This window comes from Leucopleurus acutus, assembly GCF_964270905.1.
Source record: "Leucopleurus acutus genome assembly, chromosome: 4".
NCBI lineage: Eukaryota > Metazoa > Chordata > Mammalia > Artiodactyla > Delphinidae > Leucopleurus > Leucopleurus acutus.
The window spans coordinates 19203995-19227355 of record NC_139146.1 but is presented as its reverse complement, the minus strand read 5'-3'; the positions used below and the strand labels follow the sequence as shown (position 1 = coordinate 19227355).

The 23361-nt window shown below is 38.0% G+C and overlaps 1 protein-coding gene and 1 pseudogene across 2 annotated transcripts in view; both read left to right on the top strand.

Moving 5' to 3' along the window:
- The first annotated feature begins 2801 nt into the window (after positions 1-2801).
- LOC309960636 (ATP synthase subunit O, mitochondrial-like) lies at positions 2802-5248 on the top strand (annotated as a pseudogene). Its single transcript has 2 exons — positions 2802-2910; positions 3900-5248. The product of its transcript is annotated as an ATP synthase subunit O, mitochondrial-like (transcript).
- Positions 5249-18531: 13283 nt separating this feature from the next.
- The window catches only part of ADAD1 (adenosine deaminase domain containing 1), a gene marked incomplete at its 3' end in the record, with an annotated part of 44978 nt that continues 40148 nt past the window's right edge, over positions 18532-23361 (top strand). The window contains exons 1-3 of the mRNA XM_082838127.1: positions 18532-18664; positions 19422-19616; positions 21774-21941. Coding sequence (XP_082694253.1) covers positions 18547-18664; positions 19422-19616; positions 21774-21941 — 481 coding nt within the window. The 5' untranslated portion in view covers positions 18532-18546. The remainder of the gene's footprint in view (positions 18665-19421; positions 19617-21773; positions 21942-23361) is intronic.

The following is a 23361-nucleotide window of genomic DNA, read 5'->3' as shown; positions in this document are numbered from 1 at the left end:
GAGAACTGGAAAAAAGCACTGTGCTACCCTTAGAAAAAAAAAGCTGGACACATTGTAAATTAACAATTTTTCTTGAACCCATGAGAAAACTGAGGTCATAGTGTAAACAACTAACAGAAAATCTGAAGAGACAGGCATAAGCACAAATAGGACCTGCGCATTTGCTTACTTGGGCCAAATGCTCACAAATGCCGTACAAGCTAATAAGAAGAATCAGCCAGTAATTTTTAACTAATCAGATAGGCTAAGCATAGGCTAGAATAAGACTGTGATGCCCCTGGGAGCCAGACTTAGGGGCTGTTGTGCCTTCCTGTAAGCTTTCTCTCCAGGAATCCCACAAGATGCTCATAGGATAAATCAAGATGAATCCTGAAAAAGCTTCCCCCATGATACTGGCTAGATACCGGGAAGAAGAGCCACCACTGAAACCCTGCCCAGACCCATGTCCTCTATATCTCCTAAGGAATACATGTCTAATCTGCAGAGGGAAGGGCAACAAAATTGTTGCCTGAGGCAACTGGTGGAAACCCACTGAAGCTGGAGAAGAATAAAAAGGAAAAAAAGTTCTACCTCTGGGAGAACTAGCCCCAATATTACATCTGAAAAAGGGGCAGGAACACTTCTGAATGAAAATGATATAGTCAGAAACTTGGATCTATATGAAGACATGTAGAGTGTTGAAAGTAAATGAGGATAACAAAAATATCTTTGTTTTTAATTGCTGTAAAAGATAATTAACTATGTAAAGCAAAAAAGCTGTAACAATATATTGTGTTTACAGCATATAAGGGAATAACTGGGAATACACTGTTATAAGATTAATATACAGATGTTAAGTGGTATAATATTGTTTGAAGGTTGACTCAGATTATTTTAAAATATTACTGTAAATTCCAGAGCAACCACTAAAAAAGTTCTTAAATGACATCTAAATATTAAGTCAACAGAGGAGATAAAATGGAATCATAAAAAAATGTACAATTAAACCCAGAGAAGTCAGCAAAAAAAAATGGAACAGAAAACATCTAGCCTTAAGATTAAAGATTTTAATCCAACCACACTAATAATCATTTTAAATGTGAATTGCCTAACACACCAGTAAAAAATATATATATATATATTGGATTGGATAAAAAAACAAAACCTAACCATACACTAACCACAATAAATTCACTTTATATGTAAAGATACAGATAGGTTTAAAATGAAAGGATACATATCATGAAAACACTAAAAGAAAGCTGGAGGAGATATATTAACTTCATAAAAAATAAACTACACAACAAGGAATATTATATTATCAGACCGAACAGTGATGTGACATAAAGTGATCAATCATCCAGGATGACATAATAATCCTATATGTGTATACATCTACACTTTAAAATATGTGAGATAAAAACTAAAAACAGATAGGAATGAAAAGATAGACATATTCACAATTATAGCTGGAGATATCAAGATGCCTCTCTTAGTCACTGATAGAACAAGTAGGAGGAAAATCAGTAGAAATATAGATGACCTGGACAACACTAAAAGTCAACTCGACTTAGCTGGTATTTATAAAACACTCTACCCAACAACAGCAGAATATAGATTCTTCCCAAGTTCAAACAGAACATTCCCAAAACAGACCATACTCAACCCTAAGACAAACCTTAACAAGTATAAAATAGAAATCATACAAAGATAGTATGTCTTAAACCGTAACAGAATTAAACAAGATATCTGAAAAAAATCCTGAAATATCTGGAAATTAAACAACACACTTCTAAGTAAGCCAAGAGTCAAAGAGGAAGTCCCAAGGGAAATTTTAGAATATTTTAAACTAAATGAAAATGAAAATGTATCAAAATTTGTGGGATGCAGCTACAGCAGTGCTTCGAGGGAAATTTATAGAATTAAACATTCATATTAGAAAAGAAGACCTGAGATCAGTAAACTATGCTTGAATAAAGAAATCAGAGAGCAAGAATAACAAATCCAAAGCAAGAAGAAGGAAGGGCATAATAAAGATGAGAGCAGAGATAAATAAAATTTAAACAGAAAAATAACAGGAAAAAATCAATAAAGCCAAAATCTGCTTCTTTGAAAACATCAATAAAATTGATCAACCTCTAGTCTGGCTGAAGAAGACATAAGTTACCAATATTAGGAATAAAAGAGGGGATATCACTACTTATCTCACAGACATTAAGATAATAAAAAATTATATGGCCATGTATTTGGCACAATTACACAAAACTTAGATGTAATATGCTAATCCCTTAAAAGGTGCAAAATACCAAAACTCACCTAAGAAATAGATAACATAAATATTTCTATATTGATTAAAGAAATTGAATTTGTAAGTTAAAACCTTCTCCCTGCCCCGAAAAAAAAGAAAACTCCTGCCCCAGATGGTTTTACTGAAAAAATTCTGAAAAATTTACTGTAAAATACAACATTCAAAGAAGAAATAATACTAATTCTACCTAATCTTTGTCAGAAAGTAGAATACTGAATACTTCCCAACTGATTCTATGAGGCCAAATTATCCTAATGTTAAAACCAACGACATTACAAGAAAGAAACACTTATAGCCCAATATTCCTTGTGAACACAGATGCAAAAATCCTCAACAAAATAGTAGCTAATTGAACACAGCAATATATCGAAAGGATAATACATAACACACAAGTGAAGTTCACCCCAGAAATTCAAGGATGGTTCAACCTTTGAAAATCAATCAATGTAATTTACTGTATTAACAAACTAAATTTTAAAAGAAAGATCTCTGACCTACAGCCACCCAGAAGAAGATGGCCACCCCAGCAGTGTCTGGGCTCTCCCTGCAGGTGTGATGCTTCAGCACATCTGTGGTCAGGCCATTTGCCAAGCTTCTGATGAGGCCACCTGTTCAGATATATGGTATGTTTTTGTTTTTTTTTATATGTATGAGAATATTTATTGCAACGTTAGGTATTTGTACTTGCAAAAACACTGGACACAACTTACAGCTGTTAAAAAAAACAATGGCAATTTGCCCACATACTACCACAAAGGCAACTGCAGAGCAATATATATAACTTCACTGCTGCAAAACAAACTATATAGTTTGCATGTCTGCATATCTATAGAAAAATACTGGAAGAATACCCACCAAACTGCATATTCATAGCGACTGTCTCAAGTAAGGAGATTAAGGAAGGAATAAGACAGACCTTTCCCTTTTTTTTTTTTTTTTTACTGCTTTTTTTGTTTTTTGCATCGCTTGCGATTTTTACCATTAGCCTATAGTGCTTTTGCAATTTAAAAAGCAGGGAGCAGGGGAGAATGAGGAAATCAATGTAGGCAAGAACTCTGCAGCCCCTCGCTTAACAATTAGTAAATGCTACCATGGCAGGGACAAGATACTTCCTGAAGACCATGAGAGGAATGAGACAACACCCCTCTTCATCACTTTCCCCCAGCCTAACATCCACTCACGGCTGTGCTTTGGTCACGATCCAGCCCCACCCTTCCAAGGTCAGCTCACAGGGCATGTCCTCCTGGATGCCTCCCCCAATACCTCCAGGCAGTCAAGGAATCTTCCCTTCGGACTCCTTGTCCATACTTCAGCAGACACTTATCACACTGCCACAGTTATTTGCCCACAAATCTGTCCTCCCAGCTTGCTCTTTGTGTCTCCAAGAGCAGCGACTGTTCTCACCATCTTGCACTCCCTGGCAGTCAGCACAGTGACGGCGCTTGTGAGATGTACAAAGGACCCCAGGGCACCGTGGAGGCTGTGGTACAGGAGGGAGAGCCCTTGGCTCACCCTCACCTGCTGTTGTGATGTCGGGAAAGCTAACGAATTTATCTGCCTCTCGGGTTTTTCATTAGTAAAGTTTGAAAAACATGAGATCTGACTGCACGAGGTACGCAAAAGCGTTTTCTGACATGCTCTTTATTCTGCTGCATTTAAACAGGATAAACTGAAGCAAGTAGAAAAGGAATAGCACAAATCTTGAAGGAACCCAAAACGGCTGCTTCTATTATGAATCCCTATGCAAAGCGTTCCATTAAAGTGAAAAGCTTAAATGACATGACAACAAAAGAGAGGTTTTCTCCCCTCATGTCCAACCTGCTCAATTTGCTTGCTGAACAATATCGCTGGAGTTATTTCTGCCTTTTCTACAATGAGTGTCCACCATGGAGAAGCACCTTGCAGAGTTACCACTGCAACTTCTTTAGATGAAGCCACTCTTACTGAATTAAAAACGGTCCTGAAGAGCTTCCTAAGTAAAGGCCAAGTATTGAAATTGGAAGTTAAGACTGATCCATCAATCATGGGTGAAATGATTGTCCCTACTGGAGAGAAATATGTTGAATGTCTGCAAATCCCAAGATTCAGAAGCTGAGCAGAGCAATGTGGGAGAGTTTCTAAAAGTTGATTTTCTGTCAGTGAAAATTCTTAAACTTGGAGCAACAATAAAATGCTTCCTGAACAGAAAAAAAAGAAAAAGATCTCAAAAGATACAAAAAAGCATTCAAGAAAATTCAACATCCATTAACAATAAAAAAAAAAATCTTCATCAAATTAGGAACAGAAGAGAATTTCCTAAGCTTAATAAAGGACATCTGTGAAAAACCTATAGCTAACAGCATAGTTAATGGTGAGAGAATGAATTCTTTCCCTTTAAAATCCAGAACAAAGCAATGTTTCACTGCTATGATATACAATACCATACTGGAAGTTCTAACCAGTGTTTTAAGAAAAAGTAGCCTTCACATAAATATGCCAAATTGTTTTTTGACAAAGGTGCAAAAGAAACTCAATAGAAAAAAAATAGTTTTCTCAAATGGTGTTGGAATAACTGGATGTCCATAGGCATAAAAAAAAAAAAAAGAAGCTCAACATAATCCTAATACCTTATACAAAACATTAACTCCAAGTGGAAAAATATATCATATACCTAAGTTAAAATTATAAAACTGTCTAGAAGTAAACATAGAGGAAATGTGTGACCTTGGGGTTTGGCAATGAGTTTTTAGAGACAATATCAACAGCATGATCCATAAAAGAAAACATTGACATAGGCATACCTCATTTTACTGAGCTTTGCTGTACTGTGCTTCGCAGATACTGCATTTTTTTTTTTTTTTTTTTTTTTACAAATTGAATGTTTGGCAAGCCTGTATTATCAGATGCTGGTTAGAATTTTTCACCAGTTAAGTATTTTTAAATTAAGGTATGTGCATTGTTTTTTTAGACATAACGCTATTTCACACTTAATAGGCTTCGGTATAGTGTAAACATATCTTTCATATGCACTGGGAAACAAAAAAATTCGTGTTAACTCGCTTTACTGTGATACTCACTTTATCTCAGTGGTCTGGAACTGAACATACTATATCTCCAAGGTATGCCTGTAAATTGGACTTGATCAAAATTAAAAACTTCTGATCTACAAAGACACTGTTAAGGGAATAAATACTCAAGCCACTAACTGCGAGAACATACCTGCAAACCACATATCCAATGAAGGATCTGTATAAAGAATATACAAATACCCTTCAAACTTAATAAGAAAATTTCCAATTAGAAAATGGGCAAAAGACTTGAACAGACACTTAACTAAAGAATGGCAAAGATATATGAAAAGATACTCAACATCATTAGTCATTAGGGAAGTGCATATTAAAACGACAATTAGATACCACTACATACTTACTATAATGGCTAAAATAATAGTTAAAAAAACTAACAATACCAAATGCTGGTAAGAGTGCACAGCAATAGGAATTATTTATTGTTGGTGGGATTGCAAAAATGTTATAGTCACTCTGGAAAATTCTGGCAGTTTTTTCTAAATTTAAGTATACGTTTACTGCTATGGACCAAATGTTGGGGCCTCCCTAAAATTCATATCTTGACAGCTAATTCCCAATGTGACGGGAAGTGGAGGTGGGACCTCTGAGTGGTGATTAGATCATGAGCCCTTATGAATGGGATTAGTGCCCTTATAAAGGGACTCCAGATTGCTCTCTTGTCCCTTCTGCCATGTGAGGACACAGCAAGAAGATGGCCTTCTATGAACCAGGAAGCGGCATCTTTCATCAGACACGGAATCTGCCAGCAATCTGGACTTGCAACCCTCCAGAACTATGAGAAATATTTGCTATTTAAGCCACCCAGTCTATGGTATTTTTGTTATAGCAGCCCAAACAGACTAGGACACTTACTGTATAACCCAGCAATCCTACTTAGGATAAGTAGTTGTATTCATAATTACCAAAAAGTGGTAACAACCAAAATGTCCTTCAACAGGTGAACAGATAAACAGTGTTATATGCATACAATGGAATACTACTCTGCAACAAAAATGAATAAGCTATTTATTCACCTAACAACTTGGCTGAATCTTAAATGTGTTTTTCTAAATGAAAGAAGCCAGATCTAAAAGGCTACATATTGTATGATACTATTTGTATGACACTATAGAAAAGGAAAAAAAAAGCTATACTGAAAACAGACCAGTGATTTCCAAGAGTAAAGGGAAGGAACAGGGGTGGGTCACATATGGAAATGTTAGGGTAATGGAACCGTTCTGCATGGAACTGAGATGGTCAATATATGACCCCATGTATCTGTCAAGACCCACAGAACTGTACTTGACGAAAGTAAGCTTAACTGTATGCAAGTTTAAAAGACCAAGAGGGATGCCAGGATGAAGTGCAGACTGTGACAAATGAATATAACTGTGTTATAAAACCATGACATGATCTCACTGAAGGGGATGGAAAAACAACTGACCTAAGTAACTCTGGAAAACAGTGTTCTGACCAGATAATGTAAGACTAAAGAATAAAAAAAGAACTAAGCACTGTGCTTTAGTTGGTAAATATGTTTCTCATAGTGATACTGGTTAACAAATCTGCTACTACTTTACGTGCTCAACAGATAAACTGTAGACACAGCCACATTTCTCATTGTCAGAGTAAGAAGAGGCACACAGGCGAGGGGGAAGGCTAGAATGAATGTTGTGGTGTTGGATTACAGACAAAGGTATAAACTCATCATTATGTACAGATACCAAAATACAAATGTGTCTGCATATATGAGTTAGCATACATAAATATATTTACTAGTTCTGTTTTCTGTGCAAGCATAGAAGCAATGACACTTCTAAAGCAACAAGTACAACTAGCTCCAAGATCTTAGTTTCTCATTATCATTATCCAGTAAAAATAACCAGGGCTTCCTGGAATACGTGTAGGGCGTGGAAAATACAAGCACATCTTATAGTTCCAGAAAGTAAGGAAATACTTTCTTTAAAATGGGAACATGTCAAAAGGGCACAGGAGGCAACAATGAAAGAGCTCCCAATGTTGGAATAATCTGAACGACAAAATAATGACAGTAATGGATTATACCCAAATAATAAAATAAATATCAGTGACTCCACACTGGTATGTAAGGGAAGGGGACAAACGTTTCTTAAAAAGAATTCCAAATAATAAATATAAGAGGAATGAAAGAAAGAGAAAATCACCATTAGAACACCACAGTAGAAGTTATGGTTCAAGATGGTGAAGTAGTAAGATCCCGAACTCACCTCCTCCCACAGACACACCGAATATACAGCTACATATAAAACAATTTCCTCTGAAAGAAACCACAAAACTAGCTGAAAAACTCCTACGCAATGGGCGACCAAAAAACCCCACATCGGAACAGGCAGGAGAGGCTGAGACACGATCTTGCTGAAAACCCCACCCCTAGTGTGGTGACCCACAATCAGTAGGAAACTCACAACTCCAAGCTTCTCCCTGAGGAACAAAGGGTCTGAACCCCACACCTGGCAACTTTTAAGACCTGCACCTGAGAGATGAGCCCCCAAAACATCTAGCAACACAGGACTGGCATCCACAAAACACAGAAGGCTATAGTGAACTGAGAAACAGTTCTGAGGACATCCTGGGCCAAGCGGTGAGGAAGCTGACTGAAACACCCAGTCTTTTATCTGTAAAAGAGGTCTATTTGCTTATCTTAAAGCTTTGGTCTAAGGGGCAGGCATCTAATGTACCACACATTCGGCCCCTACTGAAATATTCTCCAAAGATAACAGAGGCCACCTTTGTGCTCTCCCTCTTTTTTTTTTTTTTTTTTTTTTTCGGTACGCGGGCCTCTCACTGCTATGGCCTCTCCCATTGCAGAGCACAGGCTCCAGACGCGCAGGCTCAGCGGCCATGGCTCATGGGCCCAGCCGCTCCGCGGCATGTGGGATCTTCCCAGACCGGGGCATGAACCCGTGTCCCCTGCATCGGTAGGCAGACTCTCAACCACTGCGCCACCAGGGAAGCCCTGTGCTCTCCCTCTGCATAACTCCAGGTCATGGTATCTCCCAGAAAGGAGTTAGTGCACGTATCTGGTGCCCTAGTTTTTGTGCATATCACCCAAGAGTCACCCCTTGACTGCTGGCTCTGGTGGACAGAAAGGCTTATATTCGTAAGTCCCATAGCACTGTAAAAAACAGAGTTCTTAACTGGCTATTCCCCTAGGGCATGGTGGAGAAGCAGCAGACTGACATGCCCAGTCTTTCTATGAAAGAAGCTTATTAATTTATCTTCCTACCCGTGGCCTGAGGGGCAGGCTTCAACTAAAACAAGTATATAAGGGACCATTGAAAACCTCTCCAAAGACCAGAGAGGCTGGTGGGTGCCATCGTCATGTTTTCCCTCTGCCCCAAGTCAGGTCACCAGTGTCTCTCTGAGAAAGGAGCTTGTGCACATGCCTGGTACCACAGCTTTTGTAGCTGCCACCCAGAGGACACAGCTCTTGATAGCCTGGCTCTGGTGGCTAGTAGGGTTGGGTTTGTGGGTTAAATGGGATGGAGGCAAACAAAGAAAAGTTCTTAATTAGCTGTCACCCCAGAACTCAACGCAGAGGGAGCAAACTGCAAAGCCCATTGCTGAGTCTTCCCATGAAACAGAAAAGCCTACTGCTGAGTCTTCCCCCGAAAGTCTTCATACTTTAAAAGCTGATCCCTGAGAGTCCAGCTTCCAATCAGTCTGCATCTAGGTAATGATTGAAGTCCTCTCCTTTGGGACAATGAAAGATTTTGGCACATGCTCAACTACAGAGAGGCACTAAGAACAAAGTAGACTACTTAGACAACCACAAGAGTTTGAGATATCAATGGCATTTTTCACAGAACTAGAACAAATAATTCTAAAATTTGTATGGAAACACAAAAAAACCCTGAATAGTCAAAGAAAAATCTTAAGAAGAACAAAGCTGGAGGTATCATGCTCCCTGATTTCAAATTATACTACAAAGATACAGTCATTAAAACAGTCTGGTATTGGCACATAAAGAGACACATAGATCAATGGAACAGACTAGAGAACCCAGAAATAAACCCACACTTATATGGGCAATTAATCAACCACAAAGGAGACAAGAATATACAGTGGGGAAAAGACAGCTTTTTCAACAAATGGTCTTGGGAAAATTAGACAGCTACATGCCAAATAATCAAACTGGACTACTCTCTCACACTATGCACAAAAATAAATTCAAAATGGATTAAATACTTAAATATAAGATTAGATACCATAAAACTTCTAAAAGTAAACACACCCAGTAAGCTCTTTGACATCAGCCTTAGTAATATTCTTTTGGATATGTCTCCTCAAGCAAGGGGACGAAAGCAATAATAAACAAACGGGACTACATCAAACTAAAAAACTTTTGCAGAGCAAAGGAAACTATCAACAAAATGAGAGGCCACCTACTGAATGGCAGAAAGATATTTGCAAATGACACATTTGATAAGGGGTTAAGATCCAAAATATAAAAGAACTCATACAATGCAAGATCAATAAAACAACCCTATTAAAAATGGACAGAGGATCTGAACGGACATTTTTCCAAAGAAGACATACAGATGGCCAAAAGGCAATTGAAAAGCTGCTCAACATCACTAATCATCAAAGAAATGCAAATCAAAACCACAATGAGATACCACCTCACACTTGTCAGAATGACTATCGTGAAAAAGGCAACAAATAACAAATACTGGCAAGGATGTGGAAAAGGGAACCTTCATACACTGTTGGTGGGAATGTAAATTGGTGCAGTCACTATGAAAACAGTATAGAGATTCCTTAAAAAATTAAAAATAGAACTACCATATGATCCAGCAATTCCACTCTTGGGTATTTATCCAAAGAAAACAAAAACATTAATTAGAAAAAATATATGTTAATAGCAGCATTATTTACAATAGCTAAGATATGGAAGCCACCTAAGTACCCACCAAAGATGAATGGACAAAGATGTGGTACCTATACATACACATATATGTATATATACATACACACACACAGAGGAATATTACTCAGCCAGAAAAAAAGAATGAAAACTTGCCTGACACGACAACATGAATGGACCAAGAAGGTATTATGCTAGGCGAAATAAGTCATGTAGAGAAAGAAAGTATTATTTCACTTATATGTAAAATATAAAAAAACACAAATGAATAAACATAACAAAACAGAAACAGAATATACCATCAGGCCACTCAAGATGGAGATTCTCTTGCTCTCTGTATATCCCTTGCCCAACCAGTACATACTTTATCTACATGCTACTCTAATGACTAACCTTCTCTCTCATTCATAGAGCCTAATCAGTAACTGCCTACATGGTTGCCCCCAGCATCAGATAGTGATTGTTATAATTTTTAGATCAGAAAGGCTCCGCCCTCCTAGTTTATCAAAGGGGTTATGAGGGACATGCCCCTTTGCTGGTTTCCCTGGTAACCAATAAGCCAACCTGATGTCAATTCCACCTACAACTAGTAACCTCCCTCTTCCCCTAGCAGCAACGACAGCTGCTGTGACCTGCCTGCTGTCTGCCATACACGGTGGAGTGCTGCTCCAGGAACTCCTTGCTTCAGATGTGTAAGATCCTCTATCCAATAAACCACCGATATCGCTGTCTATGGGCTTTTTCTTCAGTCTTGAGGCTAGGCAATACAAAACTTGCAGGCCTGTGGAATGCAGCTCAACCTAGTTACAGATATAGAGAACAAACAGGTGGTTGCCAGATGGGAGAGGGGCTGGAGGGGGTGGAAAGAAATAAATGAGGGAGATTAAGAGGTACAACCTTCCAGTTGTAAAATAAATGAGTCACAGGTATGAAATGTATAGTGTGGGGAATACAGTCTGTAACTCTGTAGTATCTTTTTATGGTAACAGATCGTAACTATATTTACTGTGGTGATTATTTTGAACTGTGTAGAAAGATCAAATCACTATGTTTTGTAACAGGAACTAACACAATGTTGTTGGTCAATTATACTTCAAAAACAAATAAACTCATAGAAAAGGAGACCAGACTCATAGTAACCAGAAGCAGGGATTAGGAGGAGGAGCAATTGGACGAAGGCAGTCAAAAGGTAGAAACCTCCAGTTATAAGATAAATAAGTACTGGGGAGGTAAAGTACAACATGATAAATATAATTAACACTGCTGTATGTTATGTATGAAAGTTGTTAAGAGAGTAAATTCTGAGTTCTCATCACAGGAAAACATTTTTTTCCTTTCTTTAATTTCATATCTATATGAGATGATGGATGTTCACTAAACCTATAGTGATAATCATTTCATGATGTATAGAAGTCAAATCATTATGCTGTACACCTTAAATTCATACAGTGCTGGATGTCAACTATATCTCAATAAAACTGGAAGAGGAAAAAAGACAATAGAAAGGATCAGTGAAACTAAGAGCTGGCTCTCTGAAAAGATAAACAAAATCGAAAAACCTTTAGCTAGAGTCAACAAGAAAAAAAGAGAAGGCTCAAATAAATAAAATCATAAATGAAAGAAGATACATTACAACTGATACTACAGAAATACAAATGATCCTAAGATACTACTATGAACAATTATACACCAACAAATTGAACAACCTAGGAGAAATAAATTCCTAGAAACACACAACCTACCAAGACTGAATCAGGAAGAAGTAGAAAATATGAACAGACCAATTACTAGTAAGGAGCCTGAATCAATAATCAAAAACCTCCCAACAGACAAAAGTCCAGGACCAGACACCTTCACTGGGGAATTCTACCAAACATTTAAAAAGAATTAATACCAATCCTTCTCAATCTCTTGCCAAAAATGCAAGAGGAAGGAATATCCCAAAACTCATTTTATGAAGCCAGCACTACCCTGACACCAAAACCAGACAAGGACAGCACAAGAAAAGAAAATAATAGGTCAATATTCCTGATCAGCACAGAAGTAAAAACCATCTACAAAATATTAGCAAACTGAATTCAACAATACATTAAAAGAAGGATCATGCACCATGATCAGGTAGGATTTATTACAGGGATGCAAGGATGGTTCAACACCTGCAAATCAATCAACGTGATATATCAAGTTAACAAAAAGAAGAATAAATATAATTGTCTCAATATATGCAGAATTCAACATCCACTTATGATAAAAACTCTCAACAAATTGGGTATAGAGGGAACATACCTCAAGATAATGAAAGCCATTTATGACAAGCCCACAGGTAACATGATACTCAACGGTGAAAAGCTCAAAGGTTTTCCTCTAAGATGAAGAACAAGACAAGGATGCCCACTCTTACCACTTTTATTAAACATAGTATTGGAGGTCCTAGCTAGAGGCAAGAAAAATAAATGAAAGGCATCCAAATTGGAATGAAAGAATTAAAACTATCTCTATTTGCAAATGACATATTACAAATAGAAAACCCTAAAGACTTAGACCTAATTTACAAATTCAGTAAAGTTGCAGGATACAAAATCAGCATACAAAAATCTGGTGCATTTATATACACTAATAAAGAACGATTGGGGCTTCCCTGATGGCACAGTGGTTAAGAATCTGCCTGCCAAAGCAGGGGACATGGGTTCAAGCCCTGGTCTGGGAAGATCCCACATGCCGCAGAGCAACTAAGCCCATGCGTCACAACTACTGAGCCTGTGCTCTAGAGCCCACGAGCCACAACTACTGAGCCTGTGTTCTGCAACTACTGAAGCCCACATGCCTAGAGCCCACGCTCCACAACAAGAGAAGTCACCACAATGAGAAGCCCGCACACTGCAACGAAGAGTAGCCCCTGCTCGCCACAACTAGAGAAAAGCCTGTGTGCAGCAACAAAGTCACAACACAGCCAAAAATAAATATAAAATAAATTTTAAAAAAAAGAACTATCAGAAAGGGAAATTAAGAAAACAATCCCATTTACAATTGCATCAAAAAAGAATAAAATACCTAGGAAGAAATTATCCAAGAAGCTGAAAAACCTGTATGGTGAAAACTATAAGATGCTGACAAAAGAAACTGAAGATGACACAAATAAATGGAAAAACATTCCATTCTCATGGATTGGAAAAATTAATATTGTTTATATGTCCATACTACCCAAAGCAATCTACAGATTCAGTGCAATCCCTCTCAAATTTCCAATGGCATTTTTTTCAAAGAAATAGACAAACAATACTAAAATTTGTATGGAACAACAAAAGATCCCAAATACCCAAAGCAATCTTGAGAAAGAACAAAGTCAGAGGCATCATGCTTCTTGATTTCAAACTACACAATAAACTACAGTAGTCAAAACAGTATGGTACTGGCACAAAACAGACACACAGACCAATAGAATAGAGCAGAGAGCCCACAAATAAACCCACGCATATATGGTCAATTAATTTATGATAAAAAAGCCAAGAATATACAATGGTTAGTCTCTCCAATAAAACTGGATAGCCACATGCAAAAAAATAAAGCTAGACCACTATCTCACACCATTCACAAAAATAAACTCAAAAAGGATTAAAGACTTGAACATAAGACTGGAAACCATAAAACTCCTAGTAGAAAACATAGGTGGTGAGCTCCTTGACTTTGGTCTTGGCAATGATTTTTTGAATTTGACACCAAAAGCAAAGGCAACAAAAGCAAAAATAAACAAGTGAGACTATATTCAACTAAAAAGTTTCTGCACAGGAAAGGAAACCATTAACAAAACGAAAAAGCAACCTATGGAAAGGGGAAAAAATTGCAAATAGTATATCTGATAAGGGGTTAATATCAAAATATATAAAGAGATCATAAAACTCAATATAAAAACCCCATACAATCTGATTTTTAAAATGGGAAGAAGATTTGAATACACATTTTCCCCAAAGAATGTATACAGATGGCCAACAGGTACATGAAAAAATGCTCAACATCACTAATCATCAAGGAAATACAAATCAAAACCACAATGAGATACTACTTCACATCTGATAACAGCTATTATTTAAAAGACAAGAAATAACAGGTGAATAGATATAGAGAACAAACGTATGGACACCAAGGGGGGATGGGGGGGTTGGATGAATTGGGAGATTGGGATTAACATATATACACTAATATATAGAGAATAGATAACTAATGAGAACCTGCTGTATAGCACAGGGAACTCCACTTCACTGTACAGTAGAAACTAACACAACATTGTAAGACAACAATACCCCAATAAAAAAAAGAAAGAAAGAAAGAAAGAAATACCAGGTGAGGATGTGGAGAAAAAGGGAACTCCCATACACTGTTAGTGGGAATGTAAATTCCTTCACTGGTAATGGAAAACAGTATAGAGGTTCCACAAAAAATTAAACATAGAACTACCATATGATCCAGCATTTCCACCACTGGGTATTTATCTTAAGGAAATGAAAAAAGTAACTGGAAAAGATATCTGCACTCCCACGTTCACTGCAGCATTATTTACAATAGCCAAGATATGTAACAACCTAACTGTCCATCAATGGTGAAATGGATAAAGATGAGATAGATATGTATATATATATATATATATACACACACACACATATATGTATATATACACACAACTGAATATTATTCACCCATAGAAAGAAGGAAATCTTGCCATTTGCAACAACATGGATCGACCTTGAGGGCATTATGCTAAGGGAAATAAGACAGAGAAATACAGATACTGTATGATCTCACTTACATATCAAATTTTTTAAAAATGAAGTCATAGGGCTTCCCTGGTGGCGCAGTGGTTGAGAGTCCGCCTGCCGATGCAGGGGACACAGGTTCGTGCCTCGGTCCGGGAAGATCTCACATTCCGTGGAGCAGCTAGGCCCGTGAGCCATGGCCGCTAAGCCTGTGCGTCCGGAGCCTGTGCCCCGCAACAGGAGAGGCCACAACAGTGAGAGGCCCGCGTACCACAAAAAAAAAATGAAGTCATAGATTCAGAGTACAGATGGGTGGTTGCCAGAGGCAACGGGTGGGGATGTCAAAGGTACAAACTTCCAGTTATAAGTCCTGGGGATGTTATGCACAATATTTGCTAAGATAGTAGATCTTAAAAGTTCTTATCACAAACAAAATATTTATAACTGTATGTGGTGATGTTAACTACACTTGTTGTGGTGATCAACCTGCAATATATACATACACTAAATCATGTTTTTTTTTAAATAAATTTATTTATTTTTGGCTGTGTTGGGCCTTCATTGCAGTGCACAGGCTTCTCATTGCGGTGGCTTCTCGTTGCTGAGCACAGGTTCTAGGCGCACAGGCTTCAGTAGTTGTGGCTTGCAGGCTCAGGAGTTCTGGCACACGGGCTCTAGAGAGCAGGCTCAGTAGTTGTGGCACACGGGCTTAGTTGCTCCATGGCATGTGGGATCTTCCTGGACCAGGGCTTGAACCCGTGTCCCCTGCATTGGCAGGCGGATTCTTAACCACTGTGTCACCAGGGAAGCCCTAAATCACATGTTTTACAACTGAAACTAATACAATGTTATGTGTCAATTATATTTTAATAAAAAAGAAGAAATTTAACTGAGAAAACTTATTTAAAAAAATAAGAATACCACAGTAATAACTGCTTCAGGCAAAATGAAAATTAGTCAAACTCCAGGGTGAAACAGGATATTTACATAGCCTCAAATTATCTCCCTCAAAATATTTATTAACATGGTGGTTTTAACATATGTCTATAAACTGTGATACTCTTCTCTCCAGGAGATGTATCTCTATTTCCCTCCCCTTGTGTGTATGCTGGACTTCCTTCTAACAGAGTACAGAAAAGGGAAAATAGTAACTTCAGAGTGGAGAAACCTGACAGACACAACCTTAACAAGTCATCAAGGTTAACATCACCACTAATAGTTGCTGATATCATGTACTCCTTGATATGCCACAAGATGCGCACTTCACCTCCATAGTAGTCTTACCAAATATCCTTAACTCTTGTTTAAGCATGAGAAAACATTAGGCAAATGTAAATTGAGGGCCATTCTACAGAATATCCAACTGGTACTCTTCAAAAGGATCAAAGTCATAAAAAACAAGGAAAGACTGAGAAACTACCATTTAAACCACAGAAGACGAAAGAGACATGACTGCTAAGTGCATTGGGGTATCCTGGGTTGAATCTGGACATTAATTAAAAACCTGGTGAAATCCGAATAAAGTATATAGTACAGTTAGTAGTTTTGTACCAATGTGAATTGCTTAGTTTTGATAAATGTACTATGCTATGTAAGATGTTAACACTAGGGGAAACTGGATGGAAGAGTATAGAGGAACTCTATCTTTACAAGTGTTCTGTAAATCTAAAATTATTACAAAATAAAACATTATATACATATGCTTTATCTTTAAGAGTAATTTTTAACCATTCCTTTTACTTCTTTAGCTTCTATTTCCATTCCGTGTCCCTACTCAAACTGATCCTAATTATATAATTTTGTACTTAGAAGTTTTATTCACCATCCTTACCACACTTCTTGGCAACATTTGAACTTCTTAATCTCCTGTAAGCAAAAGTTTCTAAATATTAAAGGAAAAAAAAACTAGACTGAGTTATCATTACAGTTATCAACGAGCACTTGATCAAAACGTCATAATCAGCACATTCTGATAACCACTAAAGAATATGCTGCTTTTATTGAAAATGCACTACTTAATGAGAGAAATGATGTTGTTTTTTCTCCCAATTAACCCATGTATTTGTGGACGGATATTACTTCTTGCTATAATGAGGTAGCACACCATCAATTCTGTTATTTTTTCTATTTTTTTAAAAGTGATTTAACCCTTGAGAAGCCTTTCCCACGTAAAGAAGTAGAGGGTCATTTAAATTTTGTTATAACAATCTCACTCAATTCCATGAGTTACATGCCAAATCTTGTTTAGTAAAATACTAGTTAAAATATTTTCAGCGGTCTCTCAGCAACACCTCTATCAGAGCCTCCTTCAATTTTCATAAGAGCCAAGAACTGAGGACAGGCACACTGGGTTTGCCATACCTGTTTTCAGGACTGTTCCTGGCTTGGCCCCATGTGAAGCTTCTGCAAGAATCCAGGGTGTTTTTTTTTCCTGTAAACAATAAAGACACCGTGAGGCCAAACCCTGTCCACAGGGACCTTCTCAGAGTATAACTGGGGACAAAGCGAAGGCTTTCCTTGAAACTACCCACACACACACACACACACAGGTAGCCCTAGGGCTGCCTCCAAGGACCCTAGATAAGGAGACCCCATTCCAGTGCTCCGTCAGGATGGAGTGGGTAGGGGACAGGTGTGTGCGTAGAGGGCGTCGGGCAGGGGAGCGAAGGGGCCGAACTGCTCAACGTTACCGGCGTGCTCCAGCAGTCAAGGCGGCCAAGAGGCCTGGATACCCACCCTCGGAAAGCTGGGAACACAAGCCGCGGCCTTAAACGTGCGCGACGTTCTGCGGCGTCCCGACGCTTGGCGACGCAAGCCGTGGAGCGCGGCGGGCACGCGTAGGCGCAGGCGCGGGGGGCGGTAGCTTGAGCCTAGGAGACGGTTGGTGACTGGTTGAGGCGGAGCGCGGGGGCGTCAGTCCCTGGCCTGCAGGGACGCCGTGAGGCAGCCATTAGAAAGACGCAGCCCTGGCCGTGTGGTTGTCAGGCCAAGCGGTTTGAAGTGAGAGGTTGAGGCAGGGAGGAAGAAGCCACGGCGTCGGCGGCAGCCGGCCGGCGAGCACCCGGCCTGCGGCTCCGTCAGAGCTGCCTGCCGGCAGGGTCTGGCCAGCAGGGCAAGAAGGACAATTTTGGTGAGTGGGTGTTGGGCTGGGACTCGGGAGGCCGCCAACGGGCGGGCCGCTGCGGGTCTCAAATGTATTCTTTTTGTTGTTGTTGTTTTTCCTGACACCCGAGGAAGGGCTTTTCACCACGGACCACCTCGTCCCTTCTTTCCTCTTTGTAGTAGTGCTTTGGGGGAGGGATTTAGGAGAGAGAGTTTTGTCACCCGTAAAACTGTAGGCACAGAGCAGCCGTGACATCAGTTAGAGGTTTAGCGCTTGTCATGTGTGTGTAAAGGCCGCTTATGGGAATGTGGTTGGTTTTTATTTCAGAGTATTTTTAGTTTACGTAATACTTTTTTTTTTTTTGTCTTCTGCCAACTTTCTTACAATTTGTAGGTGAGAAAATGTCTGGCCACGATGACTGGTTTCAGGGTTCTCGGGTCCCTAGCTTTGCCCAGATGCTGAAAAAGAACTTGGCAGTTCAGCCATCAGCCCAGACGGTAACCACACCCACAGGATGTTCCTCGGAAAGTTACAGCCTGTCGAACATGACATCCAGGGTTACTCAAGTGACGGGTACAAACTCTTTTACATTTGTACTAACGCCAACGTTCTTTAAGATTCTGAGATGGCCAGTTAGTTTTGTTGAGCCCCCGGTTTAAATGTTTCCTGGATATATATCCATTTACCTGTGGCCATGTCCCGACTGAAACTTGGATTTGACTCCCAGCACAGTAGAAGTCCTTCCCTTGGCTACTGACTTAATTGTTCTTTACCACTTGGCTGTACAACCACTTCCAGTGTGTCTTGCCTTTTTGAGGTGAGGCTGTGTCATCCCCTTCAGGAGAGAGGACTGGATTTATACTGGTTTCTATTCCACATTTCACTCAGTAGAGTGGTAAGTGTAAAGCAGGGACAGACACACTAAAAATTTGATTGAATTCAACGTGAAAGGTAATATGAAATAGTGAATGGGAAGCAGAAACTAGGTTCTAGTCCCAAATCTGTCTTAATACATTTTAGGCCTTAATGACATCATGGATAAAACTGGCTTAGGGAGCCTCTGAAGACCTTGACATCGCTGAAATTCTAGGATTCTTTGATATCACTTAATTATATGACAATGATAGTACTTTGCAAAATAGTACTCTAAAAGATATATACAGTAACAGGTTACACTTCTTTAGTAGTAGAAACTCATTGTTAATGAAAAACACATGTGACTAAATGTGTCTGGAACACCTTCCATTTTAGGAAAGGGTTTGGTGCTTTTGCTTGTCTTATTATTCTTTTTAATTTAACCAAGTTGACAAGCGTAAACATTTATTTTTAGGTAATTTTCCAGAACCATTGCTCTCCAAAGGTCTTTCACCTATTTCAAATCCTCTCCTTCCTCCAAAAAAAATACCTAAGGAATTTATAATGAAATACAAGCATGGAGAGATAAATCCGGTATCAGCCTTGCACCAGTTTGCGCAAATGCAGCGGGTTCAGTTTGACCTTAAGGAAACAGTAACAACAGGCAAGTGTGAAGTTGTATCTGGTTGTTCCAGTACTAGAAAATATTTTCCTATTGAAAACAGTATATAAGTGGTACAAAATTTGATTATCTTATTTATTTGCCTAATGTCGGGGTTAGATAATTGCTAGTATGTCTTCACAAGGGTACTTCAGAAATTTTTATGTTCATACTTCTTTAGCCTTTTGAGCCTCTAAATTTACTCATACAAAAGTTCTAAAATACTAAATTTTAATTTTTTGTGTATGGTTAGTTTAAATCTCATCAGCCTTGTAGATTATTTTCAATTGTAAGTACTTCTTATAGCATAAATATACTTCTGTAGGGATGTTGAATATTTGGACTCTGATGATTTTATGGGTATTCTGTGATGATGATGCCTAATGAAAATTATAGTCAAATTTGGCTTCTGAAATTTATATTTCAGAACCTAATTTTTATAAAGTATAAGGGAAAATAGCAGTTACCTGATTGATTCTCTGTCTGCAGACTTGTCTTTGACTAAATTTCTCCATTCTCTCTTAAACTGTCCCCTGCCAGAAGAATCTGTTAGCACATTGGGCCTGTGGAAGGCTACAGGAGTACAGATTAGTAAAAGATGGAAAGAAGTTTCTGATTTCTTAACCTTATGACTAGTGATTAGGAAAATTAACAGGTGACAAAAATAGGGTCTTAATAATGAAGTGAAGTTTTCCTAGGTTCTATCACTGTAGGTTGGATAACTTCATATGATCAATACTATGGACTGAATTTCTGTGTAATTAGCTTTCTGCCATTCTTCTCAGACTGCCCTTGGAAAATGTAAACTATTGGTCACAGTATGAAGAAAACTTATCAGGGCAACTCTTCATTGAACAAAGCAAAAACTCAAAAACACAATCCAGTGATTGTTAATGGTGTTCATTTTATGTGCATAGTACTAGCTGAATAATCTAATTCAGTAGATTTGGTAGAAAAACCAGAGTGTCAATATTTTTTAACAAGCTCTTTAGTATGGATTTAGATGATGATCAAGTTTGAGAACCTGGGGTAGAAACAGGATGAAGCTTAAAGCCTCAGCACTCTGACACAGAGTACTTATTAACAAATTTGACACATAATATCTCACAAATAAGAATCATCTGGGCCACTTGTTAAAAATATAAAATAGGCTCAGGTTTACTGAATTTGGATTGGAACCCAGGTGATCATGAAGGAAGGAATTTGGGAAACTGAGGTCATAGATGTTAGGAGGAAAACAGTTTACCCTGATGCAGTCTGGAGTTGCTTCTAAATTCTTGATGTACATCTTAAAGAAAAACCCAAAAGTTAATGGAATATGTAAGAAGACAAGATAATACAATAATAATGAGGCTTATGTGGAGTGACACTGTATGTAGCCATTTGTAACCAGAGTGGAGACTTAAGTTTCTTAAAGGCCTCCTATAGTCTGAATACCAAGTAAAACTTGAACCAGAAAAATCTTTGGCTTGTAAATTTAGAAGATGGTTCCATTTCATTTTTCATCAGGCAAATATGAAAACTAGGTAAATGTAACTGTGTAAAGGTAATTTTTCCGGGAATTTTGGGTGACTGGACAGTTCAGTTCTTTAGCATATCTTTTCTTATTATTATTTACGGTTTGGTTTTCCTTGTAAATCCCCCACACACACCGTAAGGCTGTGATGGGTTGGATTGCTTATTGTGACTCCCTGATAGAAACATAAGATTTCTTCAAAGGGATTCCTTCTGTTCCGGAGCTTATAAGAGTATCAGGGCACTCGGAGTGTAGGAGTTGTTCAACTTCATTGGTATTGAAGTTCGAAAGAAGAGACATGTTGCCAGAGGCTCCACATCTTCCCTCTCATTGGTCATTAGATAGATATTGGGATGCTTACCATTGCCAGGAATTATACAAGGCACTGTCACTCTGTGTGTGACGTGTACTCTAAGCTGGCCCTATTGTTCATGCTGAATCTGGAGCCAAACTGGCTGCTTGAAGGATTCCTCAGAACTAGTTCAGGGGCCCACTCCGCTTTACTTTTAACCTGTATTGGCTCTGCAGAATAACTGGTAGGCTGAGATAGTTTTCTACAGTTGTACTGGGATGTTTTTCTATGTAACAGACATCTTTTGCAAGATCATACTGTGAAGTATTACAGCATTCATTCTGAGTTATTTTTCAAGGTAATGTTATGGGACCATATTTTGCTTTTTGTGCTGTGGTGGATGGTATTCAATACAAGACTGGACTGGGACAAAATAAAAAGGAGTCTAGATCCAATGCAGCAAAATTAGCTCTTGATGAGCTTCTACAATTGGATGAAACTGAACCAAGAATTTCAGAAACATCAGGTACATATTCTTGATTATAAAGTAGTGTTTATAAAGTGTATCATTTTCCAGAAAGTGTCACCTGAAAGATTTATGTTAATGAAGAGTTACTTGGCAACTACAAGATAGAAGTAGCAGGATTTGAATACTTTTCTTCTGTTGCTGATTGCTGACTTATTTAGTAGTAGTTAAAATGCTCTTGTATATTTCAACACCAAAGATGTAAACATGTTGCTGAACTCTCTGATAACTTGTCAGATTGTAGATGGGTTTGAGTCCTGAAACTTAGCTTTCTCTGTAATTTATTGGATTCTTATTATGAACTTAACACTGTGCACTTAATATGTAGAGGTTATTAATGCAATTTTTGTGAAGTTTGCCTATGTTAAATTCAGTAATGGTAGGGTTACTTGAGAAAATAAGGGCCTAAGGTAGCATAGCAAATAGGTTGAGAGTGTAAAGTCCAGAATTAGATTGCTCAGGATTGAGTATTGACCCTGGACAAGACAAGTTGTTTGCTTCCTAAACCTAAGTTTCATCATTTGAAAAATGGAGACAAGGATAGATACCTACTATGGCTGTCATTAGGATTCGGTAAATAATGGATGCAAAGCTTATAACCAGTGCCTGGTGAACAGTAACATAATCAAATGACAGTGGTTCTTATTAAACATTAATCAATTTGAGGAATATATATGTTAGCATAGTAACCAGTTTTTGTCAATATTTCATTCATGTTAGATTACATTTTGGTTTAGCTGTAAATGAGGCAACTTTAGTAAATAAAAACATTTAAATTTGATTTAAACAGTGACAATAAATTCTAGTTAAATTCAAATCACCTTATGACTGGGCTTTTTTTGTTTGTTTATAACCTATTAATTTTAATATTTCTTTTGTAATACTTTCCTTAAGGCCATTTTGTTCTTTCTCTAAGTTCAGTTCTTATTCTATATATTTTAATTTTTCTGTTGTTTAATTAAAACCATTATTGTTTTGATGTGTAGTCTTTCTCATTGTTTTCAAAATACTGATAGTTTGGATTAAATACTTAGGAAAGTATTTTGTTAATTTTCATATTTCTGTTCACTATTTTTTAGATTTATTAATTAATTTTTTAGGGCTGGGTATGATAATTTTGGTGTCTTATCCATGCTGGCAGTTTATCAATGGAAATTATTTATATGTGATTATTTTATAAGCTATCAACCCACCTAGGTATGTCCCCAGCAATATTTTCCCCGTTTCTTTCCAACCGTCACATGCATTCAAATCAATAAATCTATGTTTTGAGAATGTACTATGGTAAATACTAGGACTGTGATAACTTCCAGGGACTGTGGTAAATACTAGGAGTCTAGAATCAAGTAAGACCCATTCTGTACCCTCAAGGAACTAAAATACTTTGTTGAAATCAAGTTAAAATATATCTACAGAATTT